The sequence below is a fragment of the Bubalus kerabau genome, chromosome 3, assembly GCF_029407905.1.
Source record: "Bubalus kerabau isolate K-KA32 ecotype Philippines breed swamp buffalo chromosome 3, PCC_UOA_SB_1v2, whole genome shotgun sequence".
NCBI classification, from domain to species: Eukaryota; Metazoa; Chordata; class Mammalia; order Artiodactyla; family Bovidae; genus Bubalus; species Bubalus kerabau.
This window is the reverse complement of record NC_073626.1, coordinates 187147371-187165969: the sequence shown is the minus strand read 5'-3', so window position 1 is coordinate 187165969 and position 18599 is coordinate 187147371. Positions and strand designations below refer to the sequence as shown.

The 18599-nt window shown below is 57.1% G+C and overlaps 1 protein-coding gene across 3 annotated transcripts in view; it reads right to left on the bottom strand.

The window, feature by feature from the left end:
* CAPZB (capping actin protein of muscle Z-line subunit beta) overlaps window positions 1-18599 on the bottom strand; it is a 140444-nt gene that overhangs the window by 28796 nt on the left and 93049 nt on the right. For all 3 annotated transcript variants that reach the window (XM_055574294.1, XM_055574292.1, XM_055574293.1), the window contains exons 3-4: window positions 11878-11999; window positions 6384-6497 (exon numbers count right to left, since the gene is read on the bottom strand). In XM_055574294.1, the coding sequence (XP_055430269.1) occupies window positions 6384-6497; window positions 11878-11999 (236 nt within the window). The remainder of the gene's footprint in view (window positions 1-6383; window positions 6498-11877; window positions 12000-18599) is intronic.

Sequence of the window (18599 nt, the reverse complement as noted above, 5' to 3'; positions counted from 1 at the left end):
ATCTCCTGAGGGTTGTCAGCAAATGAGCCATTCCATCTAAAATCAGAGCTGTGCAATCAGCGGCTGCTCAACAGTTACTCTCCTGGGAAAGTTTCCCTCCAGGATCCCTCTCTGTCACTAGCGATGGCAAAGCAGCAAAGCAGTAACTGTGGAAGGGATGGGAGGGACAGAAGGCGGCAGGGAGCCGGGAAGAGCGAGGAACCGGGCTTCATGGGAACCAGGCAGGACCCCGGCTCGGCTCTCTGGGCCTCCAGGCACCTTGTGCCCGCTGTGGGAAAGCAGGCACGCTCCCGCTGCTGGCACTTCTAAGCCACGCTGCAGAAACCCTGCCCACAGGCGGAGAGGGGGTACCCAGAGGTGTAAGCCAGAGGGCCTGCTCATCAGTCCGGTCCCGGCCCGGACTCTCACTCAGACCTTATCACAATTTGACGTGCCGATGACTCATCCTAATCCCTACAGAGTCAGAACCTCGATGGCCGGGCGATGCAAGCCTGGAGCCCAGAAGCCAAGGCCTTTCTCCAGGAAGACGGTGACAGAGCCTCCAGCCCCCATAGCAGAGAGACGCCTCTGGGGGCTGGCGAGCCCCCCTCTCCAGGAAGGCCGGCCGGCCTGCTGGGGTCCAGGACACCTGGCCAGGCCATGGCTCAGCTCCACCTCCATGCTCACTGCAGTCTCCTTCCCCGCATCATGTTAGGAGAACGCCAGGAGGCAGAAGGCTGGGGGACCAGGGCTGGGAACCAGGAGCTGTCTTCACTTCCACGGCCACAGGTTCAGGCTGAAGACATAAGCCAGAGGAGGGCCCCAGAGCGCGAAATGGCAGGGAAGGGCGCCTTTGGCCTGTTTTTGCTTTTCTTTGGTTGACTCCCCGGCGCTTAGATGACAACCAACCTCCGTGAGTGGAGTTCAGTGCACCTTCCTGGTGTAGACGAGGGCCCTTCCTGCTGCGAGCCACAGAACAAGGAGCGCCTGGAGGCGTCTCAGCACGAGGGGTTCCAAGCCTGAGGGCAGCGTCCAGTCCCTTGGGGGTGGGGTGGTGGTGGTCCAGAGGCCAGAGCACAAGGCAAACCCAGTTCTAGTTTTGCGACCCACCAGGATCCCAGAATTCAGAAACAGCAGGCGGTAAAGTCCGGGTGAGCACAGTGGAGTGCCTGTGTGTTGAGGTCCTCAGTTCCCGGGGGCACAGGCCTGCAGCCCGCCCCCTGGAGCCACGGGCACCAGCCTCTCCTGGCGGAGGCCCTGCAATCACTCGCTTCCCTCTGGGTCTGCCCAAGGCTCCAGGTGTCTGTCTGCAAGCCCAGGACCCGGGCCATCTCCTCAGCCCCTCAGGCAGCGGCTCACCAACAGCCAGCGGGCGTGAGGCGGTGCTGGGGCAGCCTCCCCTCACGGTGACCTTCTGCCTGAGCCTGTTTGCTGACGTGTAAGGAAGGCACGTGTTGGAGAAGACTCTTGAGAGTCCCTTGGACTGCAAGGAGATCCAACCAGGCCATCGTAAAGGAGATCAGTCCGGAGTGTTCACTGGAAGGACTGATGTTGAAGCTGAAACTCCAATACTTTGGCCACCTCGTGCGAAGAGCTGACTCATTAGAAAAGACCTTGATGCTGGGAAAGATTGAGGGCAGGAGGAGAAGGGGATGACAGAGGTTGAGATGGCTGGATGGCATCACCAACTCAATGGACATGGGTTTGGGTGGACTCCGGGAGTTGGTGATGGACAGGGAAGCCTGGCGTGCTGCGGTTCATGGGGTCCCAAAGAGTTGGACACTACTGAGCGACTGAACTGAACTGAAGCAAGTTAGGTGGAAGGCTCCATGGAGGAGCGCTGTGGTTTCCTTCACTGTGTGTGTGTGTGCATGCACACACTCAGTTGTTTCCAACTCTTTGCAGCCCCATGGACTGTAGCCTGCCAGGCTCCTCTGTCCACGGGATTCTCCAGGTAAGAATGCTGGAGTGGTTGCCATTTCCTCCTCCAGGGGATACTCCAGACCCAGGGACTGAAGACTGAAACCGCGTCTACTGCGTCTCCTGCGATGGCGGGTAGGCTGTTTATCGAGAGCGCCACGGTGACAGCAGAAGAGTCTTCCTTGCTGTGGGGAGAGGCCTAGACTACGGAGGGGCAGGAACGAAGGCCAGGGTGAAAGGCGAGGCCCTGGCCCCAGGAAACTGGCAGTGACCACTGGCCTGCGCTGACCAAGGCAGGGGCGAGGCCTCCGAGCCCTGGGCTTATCTCTGTCTGCCCCAGAACCACAGCGGGGAGAGTTCAAGGTCACTAATGTGACCTCTGACAACCCACAGGGCACTCTGACAACAGGAAGTGGGCAAGATACTAGGGGGTGGGGAGTAGGAGGGGAAAGGAAGGAAAGAAAGAAAAAGGAGACTTGGATTCATAATTATTAAACGAGAAATGGGTTGGCTCAGCAACTGGGGAAATGGCCCTGACATGGGCCTCAGGAGTGGGTGTCCCAGCGCACTGATGACTGTGGGCACCCAACGACAACTCCCACCTCGGTCCCTCCAGGGCCTGGGACTGCCGTGATGGGATGACCGGGCCGCCCCACATACGAGGGAATGAGAGGCCCCCTGCCCCTCCCTGCGGGTGCCGCCTGGAGGCCACGGACCGTCTCCCCCCGCCTAGAAGGGCACTCTGATTCAGCTGGGGGCAGAGCAGCATCCTCTGGGCCTGGACCCCAGCCCTACAGATGTCCCAGAGCCCCAGGGGCGGCTCCAGGCCCGGACCCCAGCCCTATAGCGTCCCAGAACCTCAAGGGCAGCTCAGACCGTCCCAGAGCCCCAGGGGCGGCTCCGGGCCCGGACCCCAGCCCTACAGACGTCCCAGGGCCCCAGGGGCGGCTCCGGGCCCGGACCCCACCTCCAGACCCTCCCAGAATCTCAGGGGTGGCTCCGGGCCCGGACGCCACCTCCAGAGACCCTCCCAGAACCCTAGGGCGGCTCTGGGTCCAGACCCCAGCTCCAGACCTTCCCAGAATCTCAGGGGCAGCTCCGGGCCCGGAACCCCAGCTCCACAGACCCTCCCAGAGCCCCAGGGGCGGCTCCGGGCCCGGACCCCGGCTCCACAGACCATCCCAGAACCCCAGGGGCGGCTCCGGGCCCGGACCCCGGCTCCACAGACCATCCCAGAACCCCAGGGGTGGCTCTGGGCCCGGACGCCACCTCTACAGACCCTCCCAGAACCCCAGGGGCGGCTCTAGGCCCAGATTCCACCTCTCCAGACCGTCCCGGAAACTCAGGGCTGGCTTTTCCTGTGAGATCCCCCCTGGGTGCAGGAAGCTGCCCTGCCACCCCTCCTCACTTCCCCGTAGGTCAGCTCCCCTTCAGAGGGGAGCACAGGCAATGCGCACAGGCCCACAGAGATACGGGTCATCAAGGCGGAAAGCCCCTTCATGGGGGACTCTGCCCAGGCGGGGGAACCTTCTAAGGAGGCGGTGCGGAGAGTTAGACCTGGGGGACGAATCCAGCTCCTGCAGATTCCCAGCGGGTTAACCACCTGGAGGACCTCCCCGAGCAGGGGCCTCATGGCCTGGTAGACAACTCCCACATACCCTACAGAGCCACTGTTCCAACAGGGAAGCCTTGTGAAGGGGGATGGGGAAATGCTCTACCGTATGAGGCCCAACGAGGCCTCACAGAAGGCACATGCCGAACAGACTGCGCGTCATTATACACGTGAAGCCACGAGCCAGCAGGCAGGAGGGAGCAGTCAGAGAGGACACGGGCCTCTTTCCAGGCCTGTCCCGCCCCTGCTCCATGGCAGCACAAGGGGAGCAGCCCACGCAGATCACCATACCCAGGAAGTCGCCACTCGAACGCTCACGCCTACCAGCAATCGGAACTGGCCTTGTTCTGCTCCTTGAAAGACCCGAAAGCCACCCTGCCTGGCTGCCCCTTTCCGCCCGGGCACCAGAGCCCAGGCCAGCTCCCGGACAGGTGCTCCGACCCCGCCATGCAAACCCCGGGCACTCTGTGTCCCATCGCCCTCTCAGCACCGACCCGCTCTTGCTCTATCGTCTCTGTGTCCTCAGCGGATGTGCCATGCGGGCAAGGATGTGGTCATCTGGACTCAGGGCCGGAGCCCTAGGACTTGGCGAGCATCTGGCTTGTGTCAAACACGCCAATGCTGGTCAAGTAAACGAGTTAAGTTTTGCACTCTGAGTTGGATAAGGATGGTTTTAAACCGGAATAGAACACATGAAATATGCCCCTGGCTGGGTGAAGCTGGTGAGAGACTTCACCTCTCTGCATCTGTCATTTCCTCTGTAAAACGGGGAGAACCCTCTTGCACAGGCCGACGTGAAGATTCAGTGAGACCGAGAGAGGCGTGAACGCCAGGCTCGCCCGGATACTGGCCGGCACCTGCTGCTATCGGCACGGCTGCTTCACTATCAACAGCATCATCAGCCCACGACACTCAGTCCACTTGGGAATGCCCGTTCAGCAGCTGCACAGGCTTCCTGCCACACGGCTGGGTAAGAACAGCTACAGATAAACCAGAAATGCCAGCAACGAGACCACGTCTCGGCCTCACTGGAGAAGGAGCTGTTCTACTACAGGGCAACGTTCTAGATGTCATGAGTCTTCAATCACCGAAATTTACTCTAATGGTGAGACTCAATAATATGTGGAAACATTAGGCAAATATAGACTCAAACTCTAGCTCTTCACCTCGAGGTCCTGTGTGTGTGTGGGGGGGTTCATTTAGCCTCTGGGAACCCCAGTCTCATCAGTAAAAATGGGAACATCAACTGCCCCAGAGGTTCTTGAAAGGATTAAAGATACTGCATGTAAAATACTGGCACACGGCAGAGTGAAGACAAAGCTGACCTGCATGGCGACGCATCTGGGGCAGCTCAAACATTACGGGCCAGCGGCTCCCGGCTTCCTCAGAGCCGTGCTTTTGCTTCTGCGTTGTGGGTCTTTTTGTCGACACGTGTCAGATGGACACATGTAATTCTGTATGATGTACTATACATGTCAAATCTGCTAAAACCTGGACCACCATGGCAGCTGTCTGCAAGGTGGAGCCTGAGCTCCTTCTCCAAGGGTGGCGCCGCCGCGTCCAGACACACGACAGCAGTCGGAGGCTTTGTTTCTCTCATTCTTTTTCCCCGCCTACATCCTAGGTCAGGTCAGGGTGGGCACACTCTAGACTGAAGGCCAAATGCCACCTACCTCTAGGCTCAAGAGAGGGCTTTACGTTTTTAAAGGATGTGGGATGTGCTTAGCTGCTCAGTCGTGTCTGACTCTTGTGACCCCATGGACTGTAGCCCACCAGGCCCCTCTGTTCATGGGATTTTCCAGCCAAGAGTACTGGAGTGGGTTGCCATTTCCTTCTCCAGGGGATCTTTCCAAACCAGGAATTAAACCCGGGTCTCCTACATTGCAGGCAGATTCTTTACCAACTGAGCTACGAGGAAAGGATAATTTATACATAAAAAAGAAAGAATAAAGAAAAAGTGACAGGACTTACGTGGCTGCAAAGTCTAAACTGTTTATTATCTGGCCCTTTACAGACATATATATGTCAAGTCCTCCCCTGAATCACTGGGTCCGTACTGAGGTAGCACTGCATATATTATAGGTTTGCTATATTTTCAATATGGAGCTTAATTAAAAATGAGATCCAATTAAGAAAAAAATGCTTTGGAGATAACCTTCTCTGGAGCCTTCCCATGCGCGGTGGATGGAGCGAGTGGCCGCCCTTTCTGGGGGTGCGGCAGGAGGCAGAAATCTAAGCAGATGCAGCAAAAACACTTTCCTAAGCGCACGGGGTCGCAAAAGAGTCAGACACGCTTTAGCGACTGAACTACAGCAACACGGTGCAGGCTGAGGCCCCGACGGCCCCGGGGGCAGCAGTACTGACGTGGGGGGAGCTATGGATACCGAGGAACCCCGACCCCTGCCTCTGCCACCCCCCGGATCCCCCTGGCCTTGGAGACTGGTGTGGGAGCAGGGCCCTGGGCCCCAGGCGAGAACCGTCAGGGCAGGCGGTGCCATGAAACCCAGAGGGGCCTCTGCAGACAGACGGACCCGGGTTTGACTCCTTGCTCTGCCTCTGGCCTCCGACACAATTCAATGAGTTGTTCTGAGCTGATTTCTTCCTCGGCAAACATGGGGACTATAATAACACCCACGCTGGGGAAGATCTGAGACGAAGGGTACAGGGCATCGGGCCTGGAGTCCTGCAGGCAGGCGGTGCTCACGACGCAGGGCAGTGCCCGGACGTGCCAGCCGCCTCTCAGGACGGGCCCGGGGACCACACTCCCGCCCAGCGTCCTGCAGGGCGCTCAGAGCTGTCCCTGGTCAGGCCCGCCATGGGGCCCGTCATGTCTCCTCTCCAACCTACTTATCAGGGGAGCCCCTTAACTCACAGGTCTCGGTACTGGTCAAAGGCGTTGTTGGCTTCCACCTCCAGCTTCCTCAGGCGAGCAGAAGGCATGGCCCCGTCTTCCAGGGGAGGGTCATACTTGTTACTCCATGGTGACCTGCAGGGCAGAGGGAGAAGGTCACACGACTCGTTCCAGCGGGGCGAGGCAGCTGAGCCCATCAGCCCCAGCTTCTGAGATTTCAGAGGAGCAGCCGCGACCCACAGGCCCTGGCCAACAGATGAGGCCTTCTTTCTCGAGGTTCGGAGAGCAAGGGCTCAGACTGTCAGACCTGGCTGTGACCGCCAGGCCCCAGCTCTCACTAGCTGTGTGTTTCCAACATGTGTCTTGACTTCTCGGAGCTTCGTTTTCCTCGTATGTAAATGAAGGCTACTCTTTACCCACAGGTCTGCTTCAAGGAGCAAAGGAGAAAAGTACATCAAGTGCCCAGAGACTAGCATACAGTTAAGTGTGTAACAAACATCACTTCTTTCTCATCTTTTAAAGACCTTCCTTTGTTCTCACCACTGTATTGATGAAGAAAGACCACTCAGTCCTTCCTGACTTGCCAGCCATTCTGGAGAAAATGTCACTCTCCTCACAGATCGTCTCAGACAATTAAGGATTAAAATGAGAGCTGTCAGGGCAGCAAGAGACCGCAGATCACACGTAAGGACACCCCGGGGACGGAGCCCTCCCTGTAGCAGAGGAGGGCCCTCCAGCCTCCACGGGCTGTGTGCGCACAGAACACTGCAAAGTAATGAGAACCAGCCTTGCTTTTTCCAGCCCAAAGACTCGCTGTGCTTTAAAAAATGTATTTTTGCCACATCAGGAAAGCATTTAACCACAGAGAGTGCTGGGAAGGCGGTTGTAAGGGAAACTCACTCGTTAATTCCCGCAGGTGGACTTCCCAGGGTTGGGGGCACAGAGAGAGGGAATTACAAAGGTGAGAGGGAAAAGGAGAGGCGGCCGGGGCAACGTGGAATCCGGACAAAGTCCTTCACACCCTGGGCTGTAAAGACCGAGACGCACCCATGGTCAGAAACCCCACTGCCTTTCCCGTTTCCCTGCCTGACCACACCACTTCATGTCGCGAAGGACTCAGGGCTGACTGATTTGGGATTGAGGGTAAGGGGCAAAAGGCATCCCCGTCCCCTTAACGAGTCCTGTGTACAAACATCTTTCTTCCTGGTATCTGACGCGTGGCTCCTACTTCAGCAGATCCATCACATCAGCCAGGCAACCTCCACGCCGCCCTCGGGCAGAGGCCCCCCTTTCAAGGCTGCGGGTCCACACAGGTAAGTGAGGGCAGAGTCGCTGTGCCTGGTGTCCCCAAGGGTCTCCCTGCACCAGCGCCCCCCAGAGCAGGAGGTGCCTGGGCACCCTTCTTTCCACGCCAGCCCCCAACCTCACTCACCTGTGTCAGGAGAATGTGCAACGGCCTGAGATGCCCCTGCTGCCCCGTGACCAGCAGGCAGCCTGCGGGTTACACTGGGCCGTGCCCAGGCCACTGGCAAGGGTGCCGGGGCCCGCCAGAGCCCTGCCTGCTTGGCGGGCAGGAGAGAGGTCCACCCTGGGCCTCTCCCCTCTCTCCCTCCCCGGGCAGGGCCATTCTCACCGTGCTCACCCCTCAGAACGGCGCTGCCTAGCACAACTTCCCCGACAATGGCAGGGTTCTGCGTCTGTGCGTCCAGAACGGTAGCCAGGAGCTTCACGTGGTTCCTGAGCACTGGTGTGGCTGCAGAGTTGAATTCTAAAACTTTACTGAACTGCAAACTAGTTTAGACGGTCAACTTGAGAAGCTGAGCTCCCGGAGGGCAGGAGTCATGTCTGTCCTGCTTCCCACCGTTTGCTCCCCACCTGGAAGGGGGCCTGGCACTCCACGTGCTCGAGCAGCAAAGTAGGAGAGTGCAGCCGTCACTGTACGCCCATCGCCACCCTGACACGCAGCAGGAGGGACCGTTTCTCCGCCTGTCCCCTCACCCCCTTGCCGCGGTCACAGCCCAGCCCCCCGACCTTGCCCTGGGCAGCAAGGGTGCTCTGGGTAGAAGCCCATGGCGTGCTCTGCCTTCGTGGCCCGGCGCCCAGCACGGAGCTTGCGGGCCGAAGCCTGCCAGCATGGGGCGGGGAGGAAAGGACCCCCGACCATTCTGGCTCCTCCGAACCAACAGAGATGAAGCAACTCTCTGCTCTTTCTGCTGGGGGATGCCTGAGAATTAAAAAAAAAAATCAACGAAGACCTCTTACCAGGCCCAGAGATGAAGAGGGCTGCCCCCACCACTATTTATACATAAACCAGGAGGCTTCGTACCTCCGCTCGCCAAGGCGGGTGGAAAGGAAGCCGAGTGTGAGACCCTCCGCTCCTCGCCTGCCTGCCCGGCCGGCACCCTCAGAGGCCTGCCCTTCGAGGCTATGCGTCCCCCGCTGTCCGGGGTGGGGCGGGGCTGGAAGACCTGCCCCAGCCGGCTTTTGTTTACAGGCAACCCAACTGAGACACAGCCCATCTCTCTTGCTGACTGGAAGTCTGGAATTTTCAAGAAGCCTGTACCTCACATCTCCCCCGGCTCACAGACGACAGCATTTCCAGCCGTTAGTCCTGGAGCCGGGGTAATTGTAGCTGGGGGAAAAATCATAACATCACCCAGAATATTCTGAGTGGAAGGGGCACTCAGAACACATTAAAGAGCTTAAATGGAGGCTATTTGAAAAAAGACAGATGGACAGGAACACTTAGATTTCAAAAGTCAGGCCTTTCATTTCCCTCAGAGAATGCTTTTTGTTTCAGCTAACAGGTTTCAAACGGCGCTGCTGGCTGGCAGACCGTCACACCATAAGGATCTTATTTAAGCGAACGGTCAAACACGGTTACGCAGAAACGTGTGCGGAAAATCAGAAGACCTTGAGGTTGTATACCGAGAAGAGAAAAAATGAAAGCCCTGTGCCCGGGCTCCTCTTCGGCCGAAGACCCCACAGCCCTCTTGGAGCCCCTAGGAATGCGGGTGGGAGCCAGCAGGGTGACCTGGAGGGGCCGCGGGTCCCACGTCCCCAGGAGGCCCGGCAAACTGGCCTGGAGTGGGAAACGACCCCAGCCTTCCACCGGCCGCTGGGGAACAGCTGTCTCATACAGCAAGCCCGAATTTTCAGGAGGGAACAAGAAATGTAACGATGATGTTGACTTAGCAAGCCTCAGCCCTGGGCCCCTCTTCCAGGACGCCCCCCTGAACCCCGTGTCTGATGACGCGCTCTGCGGCGTCTTTTTGTCACGGGCTCCCTGGCCTGCCAGACCACTTACCGCCCTTGGGGCCTCACCCCCACTGAGGACGGGACGCGACCCTCTGCCCACGACCCAGGCTGTGGCCAGCCCCCTCAGGCTGAGCTGGACCTGCCTCAGGCAGTCTCACCACCTTGGAGCCAGACGCCCACCTCTGTACGTCCATCCCCACCCAGGCCTCCCTGGAGTCAAGAATACACACAGGCTGTCTGACTCTCCACTTCCATCCGCTGGGCATCTGGAGCTTAAGATGACCCCAGAGCCTTCCTCACCTCCACACTCAGGGACCCCGCCACCTCTCCAGCTGCTCCTCCTCAACCCCCTCCCATGAGCAAACTCCACTGGCTCTACGTCTAAAACCAACCTCAAACCTGACCACCTCTTCCCGTCTCCGCTCTAGGCTCCAGTCTGGATCAGGCTGAAGGACATTCTTTACCCAACTTCCCATCTGAAGCTAGGAAAGAGACACCATTCTAGAACAGCTATCCAGTCTCTTAAGCAGCATTAGTTCTTTGTAATTTCTGCCCCAAGTTCTGGAGAACGGCTACCCATCCCAAAATTCTTGCCTGGAGAATCCCCACAGACAGAGCAGCCGGGGGCTACAGCCCATGGAGTCAGACACGACTGAGCGACTAACACTTTCACGCCACTTCGCTTTCTGTGCTGTGCGGCACTTCAGGGGCATTATTTCCCTTAACCCCCAAGTGCCCGGCACTGAGCCTGCATCACCCCTCCCTGGCCTGCAAGGCCTCCGGCCTCCCTTCCACCCCAGGCTCCCCTCCCTCCCTGCCGGGCTCCATGCATCCCACCCAGGGCCTTCACTTGGGACGCTCTGCCCCAGACCTGCGTGGGAGGGGACCTTCTTGTCCTGAGGGCTCACGTCAGCCTTGACCATCCCATCAGCGGGCCTGCCGCCCCTCCCGCCCCTCCCTATCCTCTCCCGCTCTTCAACAGTCTCCAGGGTTTCCACATCTGATCGCTCTCTGGAGTCCTCAGCAGGACACACAAGCCGCACAGAAGAGCACCTGTGCCTGGTGGACGAGTGCCTGCTCACACAGAAGCGCTGCTGAGCGTCCTGTGAGAGGAGTGAGCCCCGTCCCCTCCACCTGACACTCGAGAGAGCCAGAGACCAGAGACTGGTCGTCAGAGTTCCAGCTGCTCCAGCAGGCAGTGCTGCCCCGGAGCCCGTGCCGGCTCCCTCCAGCCATTTTCTCCTGCTTTTACTTCTTAGGGCCCACCCGTCCCTCAAAGAGCACGAGGCCAAGGCATCAAGACTTAGCTCAGGTTCTGCAGCCTCTACATAAACCTAAGGCAGACGGCATTCCTCCGCCATCCTTCAAGGCACTGATTACCGCCACCCATCCCAGGAATACCGGACAGGTTTAAGGATTCCTCATCTTTCCCCCCACTCCATCTTTATCAGGGCTTCCCTGATGGCTCAGCTGCTAAAGAATCCACCCGCAATGCAGGAGACCCCGGTTCGATTCCTGGGTCAGGGAGAGCCCCTGGAGAAGGGAAAGGCCGCCCACTGCAGCGTTCTGGCCTGGAGAGTCCCATGGACTCTATAGTCCCTGGTGTCACAAAGAGCCAGACATGACCGAGCAACGTTCACTTCCATCTCTTTTTAACATTTAAGAACTTCTATGCACCTTTAAAAACCTAGCTCAGATATCACCTTCTTCAGCAAGTCTTCCTGGAGTCAACCTTGGCCTTCTCTATGCTACCCTCAAATAAGCCTGGCCATGGCTGCAGCAATCACGTCACAAGTGACCAGACCCCGGTGTGTCTCCTGCTCTAGCCTGGTGATCATCGGCGGCAGGGATGAACACTGACTTAGTAATTCATGGCTCTGGAAAGGGTGATGGTGAAACAAAGGGAGAGCTGCCTGTCTGTCTGACAAGCTTCACTCACATGCCCTTAAGCACACAGGCCCTCCTGCACTTGGGATCCCTGTCACGGGCACACCCTGGACCTTCTCCTTTGCAGGATTTGATGAGATTGTTAATGAAGTAGCTGGCTGTTTTTAAGCAACATCTCTCTCCCGTTAGACTGTGAGCCCCCACGGCAGAGGCCTCCTGTTCACTGCTACATCTCCCATGCATACTAGAGGCGCTCCACAAACACCGGCTGGTCGAGACTGGGTGGATGGAAGGATGGAAGGATGGACAGAACCGAAGGAGGAAGGCTGGCTGCCAGCGGCAGCAGTGGGCGGCCAGGCCACAGGCTCACCTGTAGGAGTCCCCGTCCCTGTTGTAGTCACACAAGAGGTAGTCCTTCCCCACCACCTTGTCTCTGGCGATTTTCAGTGGCTGGTCAACCGAGGACAGGAGGTCTTCACACAGGCTGGGCACCTGGGGAGAGAAAGGAAAAGGCAGAGCCGGGGTCAAGATCACACGTCGTGCCCCGGCTGGCTAGTGGCACTGCAGCTGGCCCACGGTCCGCATGCTGAGCATCTGGCCCTTGGTGCCCTGCCAGAATCAGGGGCCCGCTCCTTTCTTTTCCATATGTGTCTGACACCAACTGCGTCCCGCTGTAAAGAAACCTGTTCTTGGATTACAGTGGAGCGTGAGTTCCCACACGGCCTTCCCTCCACCCTGTGTGCAGCTCTAATGAAGGGGCCGCCAGGGTGGTCCAGCACACGTAAGTACGTGTGTGCCGGGGCCGGTGTCTGGGGGGCGTCCTGAGAAGAAGGGAAACACTCACACACACAGGAACCCAGAGAACTCGGGGGAAGAAGAGCCTGTTTGTGCGGAGCGCTCCACAGGCTCCACGCCGGGTGGAGTTTCCAGCTCTTTCCAGACCCCGGCCAAGCATTACCGGTCGGCGCGCAGCATCAGCCCTACCTGCGGCAAAGGTAGCTTTCCGCCAGCTTCCCCCGCGCCGAGCTCCAGCTGCTGTGCTCAGGCTGACCCTCCTGGGACTCCTCACTGAGGAGGGGGGCCTGGAATCCCAGCAAACGCTGCTAAACTGGACGCAGAGCTCTGCTAGGAACCAGGCCTCTGGCCTCTTCCTCCCAACTCAAACATCAACTTCCACCAAAATATTCCAGGCAGGGAGGGCTGCGTTCTCAGGAATGGATTCCTCCAGGCTTGAGTCACTTCCACACTGTATTTTCAACGTGCTGACTTACTCGCTTCATGGGCTTGGGTTAACGGAGGCCCCACCATATCGTTTACCAGACAAGTGGACCACCAATGGTACCAACAACCCTTCCACATGGAAAAGTTAGATCATGTGGCAGATACCCAGCAGAGGCGCTGACGGCCACGGCAGTCCCTGGGTGCCCTGGAAGACCCTCGTCGCGACCAGAGACACACGGACGGGGTTGCCGCCGCCTCGGAGACCACCAGCCTCCACGGGCTTCTCGAGGTGCCTCTGCTGACTGTGGGGTGCTTCCAAACTCAGCCTGGAAGGCACTGTCTTGCACCCCCGGGAGGCGGTGACCGTGCCCCGTGACTCACAGCTGTTTTGTGTAAACAAAACACTGGGCAGCACCCTAGACACATGCACGCACGCACACATGCATGCACGCACACACACACACACACACACACGCGCGCACGCGCACCAGTAGCCCCTTATATGATGCGTTTATGTCAGAATTCTTTCTGGATGCAAAACCCACCTGTGTGCTCGACTCCCTCCCCGAGAAAGACACACAAACAAAAACGGGGCTGTTTTCAGTTCGTTTTGGTGCCGAGAACACCAAGCGTCGGTCGTGTATCACGCCCTATGCTGGGCCCTTCACAGATGGTTTCCTGCCTACCAGAAGCTCACACCGTCTTGTGAAGTCATGATGCATTATTCCCATCCCACACTCAGTGCACCCAAGGCCCACACAAGGACAAAGCGGCAGAGGGAGAAGTCTCCCCTCTGACAGGAACGCCGGTTTAATAGACAGCGACGAGGAAGGAGGACGTCAACATTAAAGAAACTAAGATCATGGCACCCAGTCCCATCACTTTATGGCAAACAGAAGGAGAAAAAGTAGAAGCAGGGGCAGATTTTATTTTCTTGGGCCCTAAAACCACTGAAGACAGTGACTGTAGTGATGAAATTAAAAGACGCGCCTTGGAAGGAACTAGGACAAACCCAAGAGTGTATTAAAAATAGAGACATCACTTTGTCAACCAAGGTCCATACAGTCAAAGCTGTGGTTTTTTCAGTAGTCAGGTACAGATGTGAAAGTGAAAGTCGCTCAGTCGTGTCCGACTCTTTGCGACCCCAAGGACTATACAGTCCATGGAATTCTCCAGGCCAGAATACTGGAGTGGGTAGCTGTTCCCTTCTCCAGGGGGTCTTCCCAACCCACGGACTGAACCCAGGACTCCTGCATGCAGGTGGATTCTTTACCAGCTGAGCCACAAGGAAAGCCCAAGAAAACTGGAGTGGGTAGCCTATCCCTTCTCCAGCGGATCTTCCTGACCCAGGAATCAAACAGGGGTCTCCTGCATGGCAGGCAGATTCTTTACCAACTGTGCTACTAGGGAAGTCCACAGATGTGAGAGTTGGACTTATAAAGAAGGCTGAGTGTTGAAGGATTGATGCTTTTGAACTGTGGTGTTGGAGAAGACTCTTGAGAGTCCCTTGGACTGCAAGGAGATCAAACCACTCCATCCTAAAGGAAACTAACCCTAAATATTCATTGGAAGTACTGATGCTGAAGCTCCAATACTTTCCGCTTTCCAGCGTAAAGAGCCAACTCACTGGGAAAGACCCCGATGCTGGGAAAGATCAAGGACAGGAGGAGAAGGGGATGACAGAGGATGAGATGGTTAGATAGCATCACCTACTCAACAGACACGAATCTGAGAAAACTCCAGGAGACGGTGGAGGACAGAGGAGCCTGGCGTGCTATAGTCCACAGGGTTGCAAAGAGCAGGACACGACTTAGAGACTGAACAAGCGGGCCCAAGGTACGCCCACTGGGAAATGACCCCACCGCGGCTCAGCTATGGAAGGCCACAGAGTCTTTCACCTAGAAAAGTCCAAATCAAGGCGAGGAAGATTTTAGTAGCTTCCGCCCAGGGCAGCTGGGATTTGAAGTGGCCTTTCTTTCCTATCGGTGGCCACGTGAAATGGCCCCGGGCACCTGTGTGCCTGCCTAGCATGTGACAGCCTCTCCCTGGCGTCACTGTTTCACTGGGCTGGAATCTTGGCTAACCTGTTGGGCCCTGATGCTACTGCTACTGCTAAGTCACTTCAGTTGTGTCCGACTCTGTGCGACCCCATGACGGCAGCCCACCAGGCTCCACTGTCCCTGGGACTTTCCAGGCAAGAACATTGGAGCGGGTTGCCATTTCCTTCTCCAATGCATGAAAGTGAAAAGTGAAAGTGAAGTCGCTCAGTCGTGTCTGACTCTTAGTGACCCCATGAACTGCAGCCCACCAGGCTCCTCCGTCCAAGCAAGAGTACTGGAGTGGGGTGCCATTGCCCTGATGCTACTGGCCTGATTTACCCTGGATTATAGTAAAGACCAAGCAAACAGGCTCTGAAGTCACACTTCCTCATTCTACTCCTCACTGGCCTCTTGGCCTGGGGCAACTTACTGGACTTCTTTACCACCTGCAGAGTGGGGAAAAGAAGAACCAACCCAGCTGGGGGTGACGCCTTCACTCGGGACTCAGCACAGCGCCCAGTGGAGGGCAAGTGTGCTCATGCTGTTCTTAGCCAGCAGTTCTAGCCTGGGCAGCAGCAGTAGCTCCAGCCTAGATCACAACTGAACGGACGGCAGCGCCCCAGGTGCTGGAGGGAAATGCGCCGCTGAGAGCCAGCTCTGCCCAGAGCCACACTGCCCTCTCCCCCCAGGCCTGCTGTGGGCAGCTAAGTCTCCAACACAGGACACTCCCAAGATGATGGGATTTGGTATAAAAAGGCTTGACTTCACTCCTATTCAAGAGGCTAACATGTGGAACAAAGGTATTTCAGTAATTTCTTACAAGCACTTATACTAACATTGAAACCATTTCTGTTTTTTTTTTAACACTGATTTTTCACTCTCCCCAGAAGGTAAGTTTTTCCAGGGCAAGGACTTTGATCCTGTTCACCACTGAATCCTCGGTCTCTGGACAGTGAATGGCACACAGCAAGCCCTTGAAACTCGGCAGGGGTGGGGAGAAAGGGAGGACTTCTACAGCACGTGTGTGTGTGTGTGTGTGTGTGTGTGTATGTGTGTGCACTAAGTAGTTCCAGTCAAATCCGACTCTCTGCGATCCCATGGACCGCAGCCCGCCGGGCCCCTCTATCCGTGGGATGCCACGCCCTCCTCCAGGGGATCTTCCTGACCCTGCGAGTGAACCCACATCTCCTGCGCCGGCAGGCGGGTTCTCCACTGCTAGCACCATCTAGAAGCCCCTCTTACAACACGGGGCCTCCCAGAGGTCAAGCAGCTTTACATTAATAACTCGATGAGCAACAAGAATCTTCACCCCGAGTGTCGGGTCAAGAACTAAACTTTGATGGTTACCAACGACAATGTCAGTGTGGCTCCAACCAGGCATCTCAAACGCAAGCCGGTGATGTGGCTCCAGAGCAGCAGAGACGGCAGGAGTTTTAGCAGAAGTCCTGGGTGTGTGTGTCCTGGGTGTGTGTGTGTATGCGGGAGTCTTAGTGGTGGAAGTCCTGTGTGTGTGTGTCCTGTGTGTGTGGTGTGTGTGTGTGTGTGTGTGTGTGCGGGAGTCTTAGTGGACGTCCTGGGGGTGTGTGTGTGTGTGTGTGTGTGTGTATGTGTGTATGCAGGAGTCTTAGCGGTGTAAGTCCTGGGTGTGTGTGTCCTGTGTGTGTGTGTGTGTTGTGGGTGTGTGTACGCGGGAGTCTTAGTGGACGTCCTGTGTGTGTGTGTGTGTGTCTGTATGCGGGAGTCTTAGTGGAAGTCCTGGGTGTGTGTGTCCTGGGTGTGTGGGTGTATGAGTGTGTCCTGGGTGTGTATGTGCGGGAGTCTTAGTGGAAGTCCTGGGTGTGTGGGTGTGTTTGTTACCACATGACCCCAAGGAGCACAGCCACAGTGCAGACTGAGAAACTAGAGCCCTGGGTTCGCGCCCCTGCCTGCTGCTGACTCGCCACGTGGGCCAGGGCTGGGCCCAGGGCGGTTTGTCTGGCAAACAGCAGGGGAGCCACCGGACACAGACGGCTGCTGCCCTGCAGCAGGAGCCTCATGGCTTCAGTGCAGACAATTCGGGTAGAGAAAGACTCTCGTCAAAACGACGCTATGTTGTTCGTATGGATAAACGTATTCACCCTTTATTTGAGAATGCCTTATTTTTTTGCAGGGGGGCAGGGGGCGTTAAAACGTCTGAAATTTTATGAGAGGATGGGTTTTGTTTTAAAGGTTCACAACCCAATGACCTCCTCCTCCTCTTCTTTAAATGTTTCTGGAGGAGTTAAAGCAAAAAAACGAGGCAGCCAGTTTTCTGCAGAGTGGGATCCAGTCCTCCCTGCTGCCCAAGCAGATCTGGGTACTTTCTAGGTTGGCATAAAGGCGTAGGAGCGCCCCCCGCCACCCCACTTTGTAACTCCAGTCCTTCGAACAACAAAGCAGATTAAAGCACAGGGTAGGGAGGGGGCTGATCCGTGGGACCGGCAACAGCTGCCCGCCCGGCCTCCTTTCCTACTCCTCTGTCACAGGGCTCCTCCGTCCACACGGTCGGCCAGGGCTGATCTCCACGCTGCCAGCGCCCGCCATGGGCAACCAGAGGGTGTCAGCCGCTGCTGTATGCGGGGAGGAGTGCTTCCGGGCCGCGGGGGGCGGTGGACGGCTTGCCTTCTCTCTGCCAGGGCAGCTGGGCCGGGGGTGCAGCAGGCATCCGGAGACCCCCTCCCTGCGTTCCTGGGCACGGCAGAGCCGTGGAGACCGTACCTGAGTGCCCGGATCTGGCCCACCTGGAAGGTCTGCGCCTGGACTTCTCAGAATCTGTGGCCGGGAACTACCCCGCCTCAGGAAAACACACATCTGAACTGTAACTCACAAAGCCGCAGAGGAGCACAGACACACTCGGGGCACTTGTGAGTGACGGCTGACTCGCCAGCGGTGAGCAGCACCTGGCGGTGACTCCCCCAGTGATTCTCCACCCCCACTGGTACAAAAAATTTCTGCCTCCCGGATAAACTCTCAACTTGGGCCACATCCTTGCATACGACTTCGCTCCACCAGTCCTGTTTCTCTGATCAAAGATAAGATGCTCTGTAAGAATAACCTTACTGTCGTCATGGGGAAGGGGGAGTGTGGACTTCAGGGTGAGCCTCCACATCTGCACAAGTGCGGCTGCCTCAGGGCACAGCAGTCGACCTGCCTGTCGCACGCGTCCTAATCCCCTCTCCCCACCCCTCCACTTCCACCTGCGCCCTCGCAAACAACCACCCTGTCCTACGCACTGTTCCAGGACGTAGACGTCTGAGCACGCGTTCTTCCACTTAAAAACCCTCCCTGCTGCTGGATAAGGGAATGCACTGGTCAGTTACATTCTTATTTCAGACACATAATGAATAATATTTTAGTATAAGAATGCCTGGCTTCTCTGGTGGCTCAGATGGTAAAGCGTCTGCCTGCAATGCGGGAGACCCGGGTTCAATCCCTGGGTGGGGAAGATCTCCTGGAGAAGGGAATGGCAACCCACTCCAGTACTCTTGCCTGGAAAATCCCAGACGGAGGAGCCTGGTAGGCTACATTCATGGGGTTGCGAAGAGTTAGACACAACTAAGCAACTTCACTCCAACTTCATCATAAGTATGTCTAGTTATACTGATCCTACGATAATGATCCTACCACCCCTGCAGGGATCAGCCGAAACTCCCAACTTCTGTATCAAGATGCCAAATTCTTTGGATTCCTGCAGTGACATGGATGTCAACTGAACCCCAAGCGCTCTGGGGATGGCTGTCCTAACACTGGCCTTGGCTACCACGTTACTCCTTCCTCTGCACTTAGCATTCTTCACTGAGCCCTGAGTCGGTTC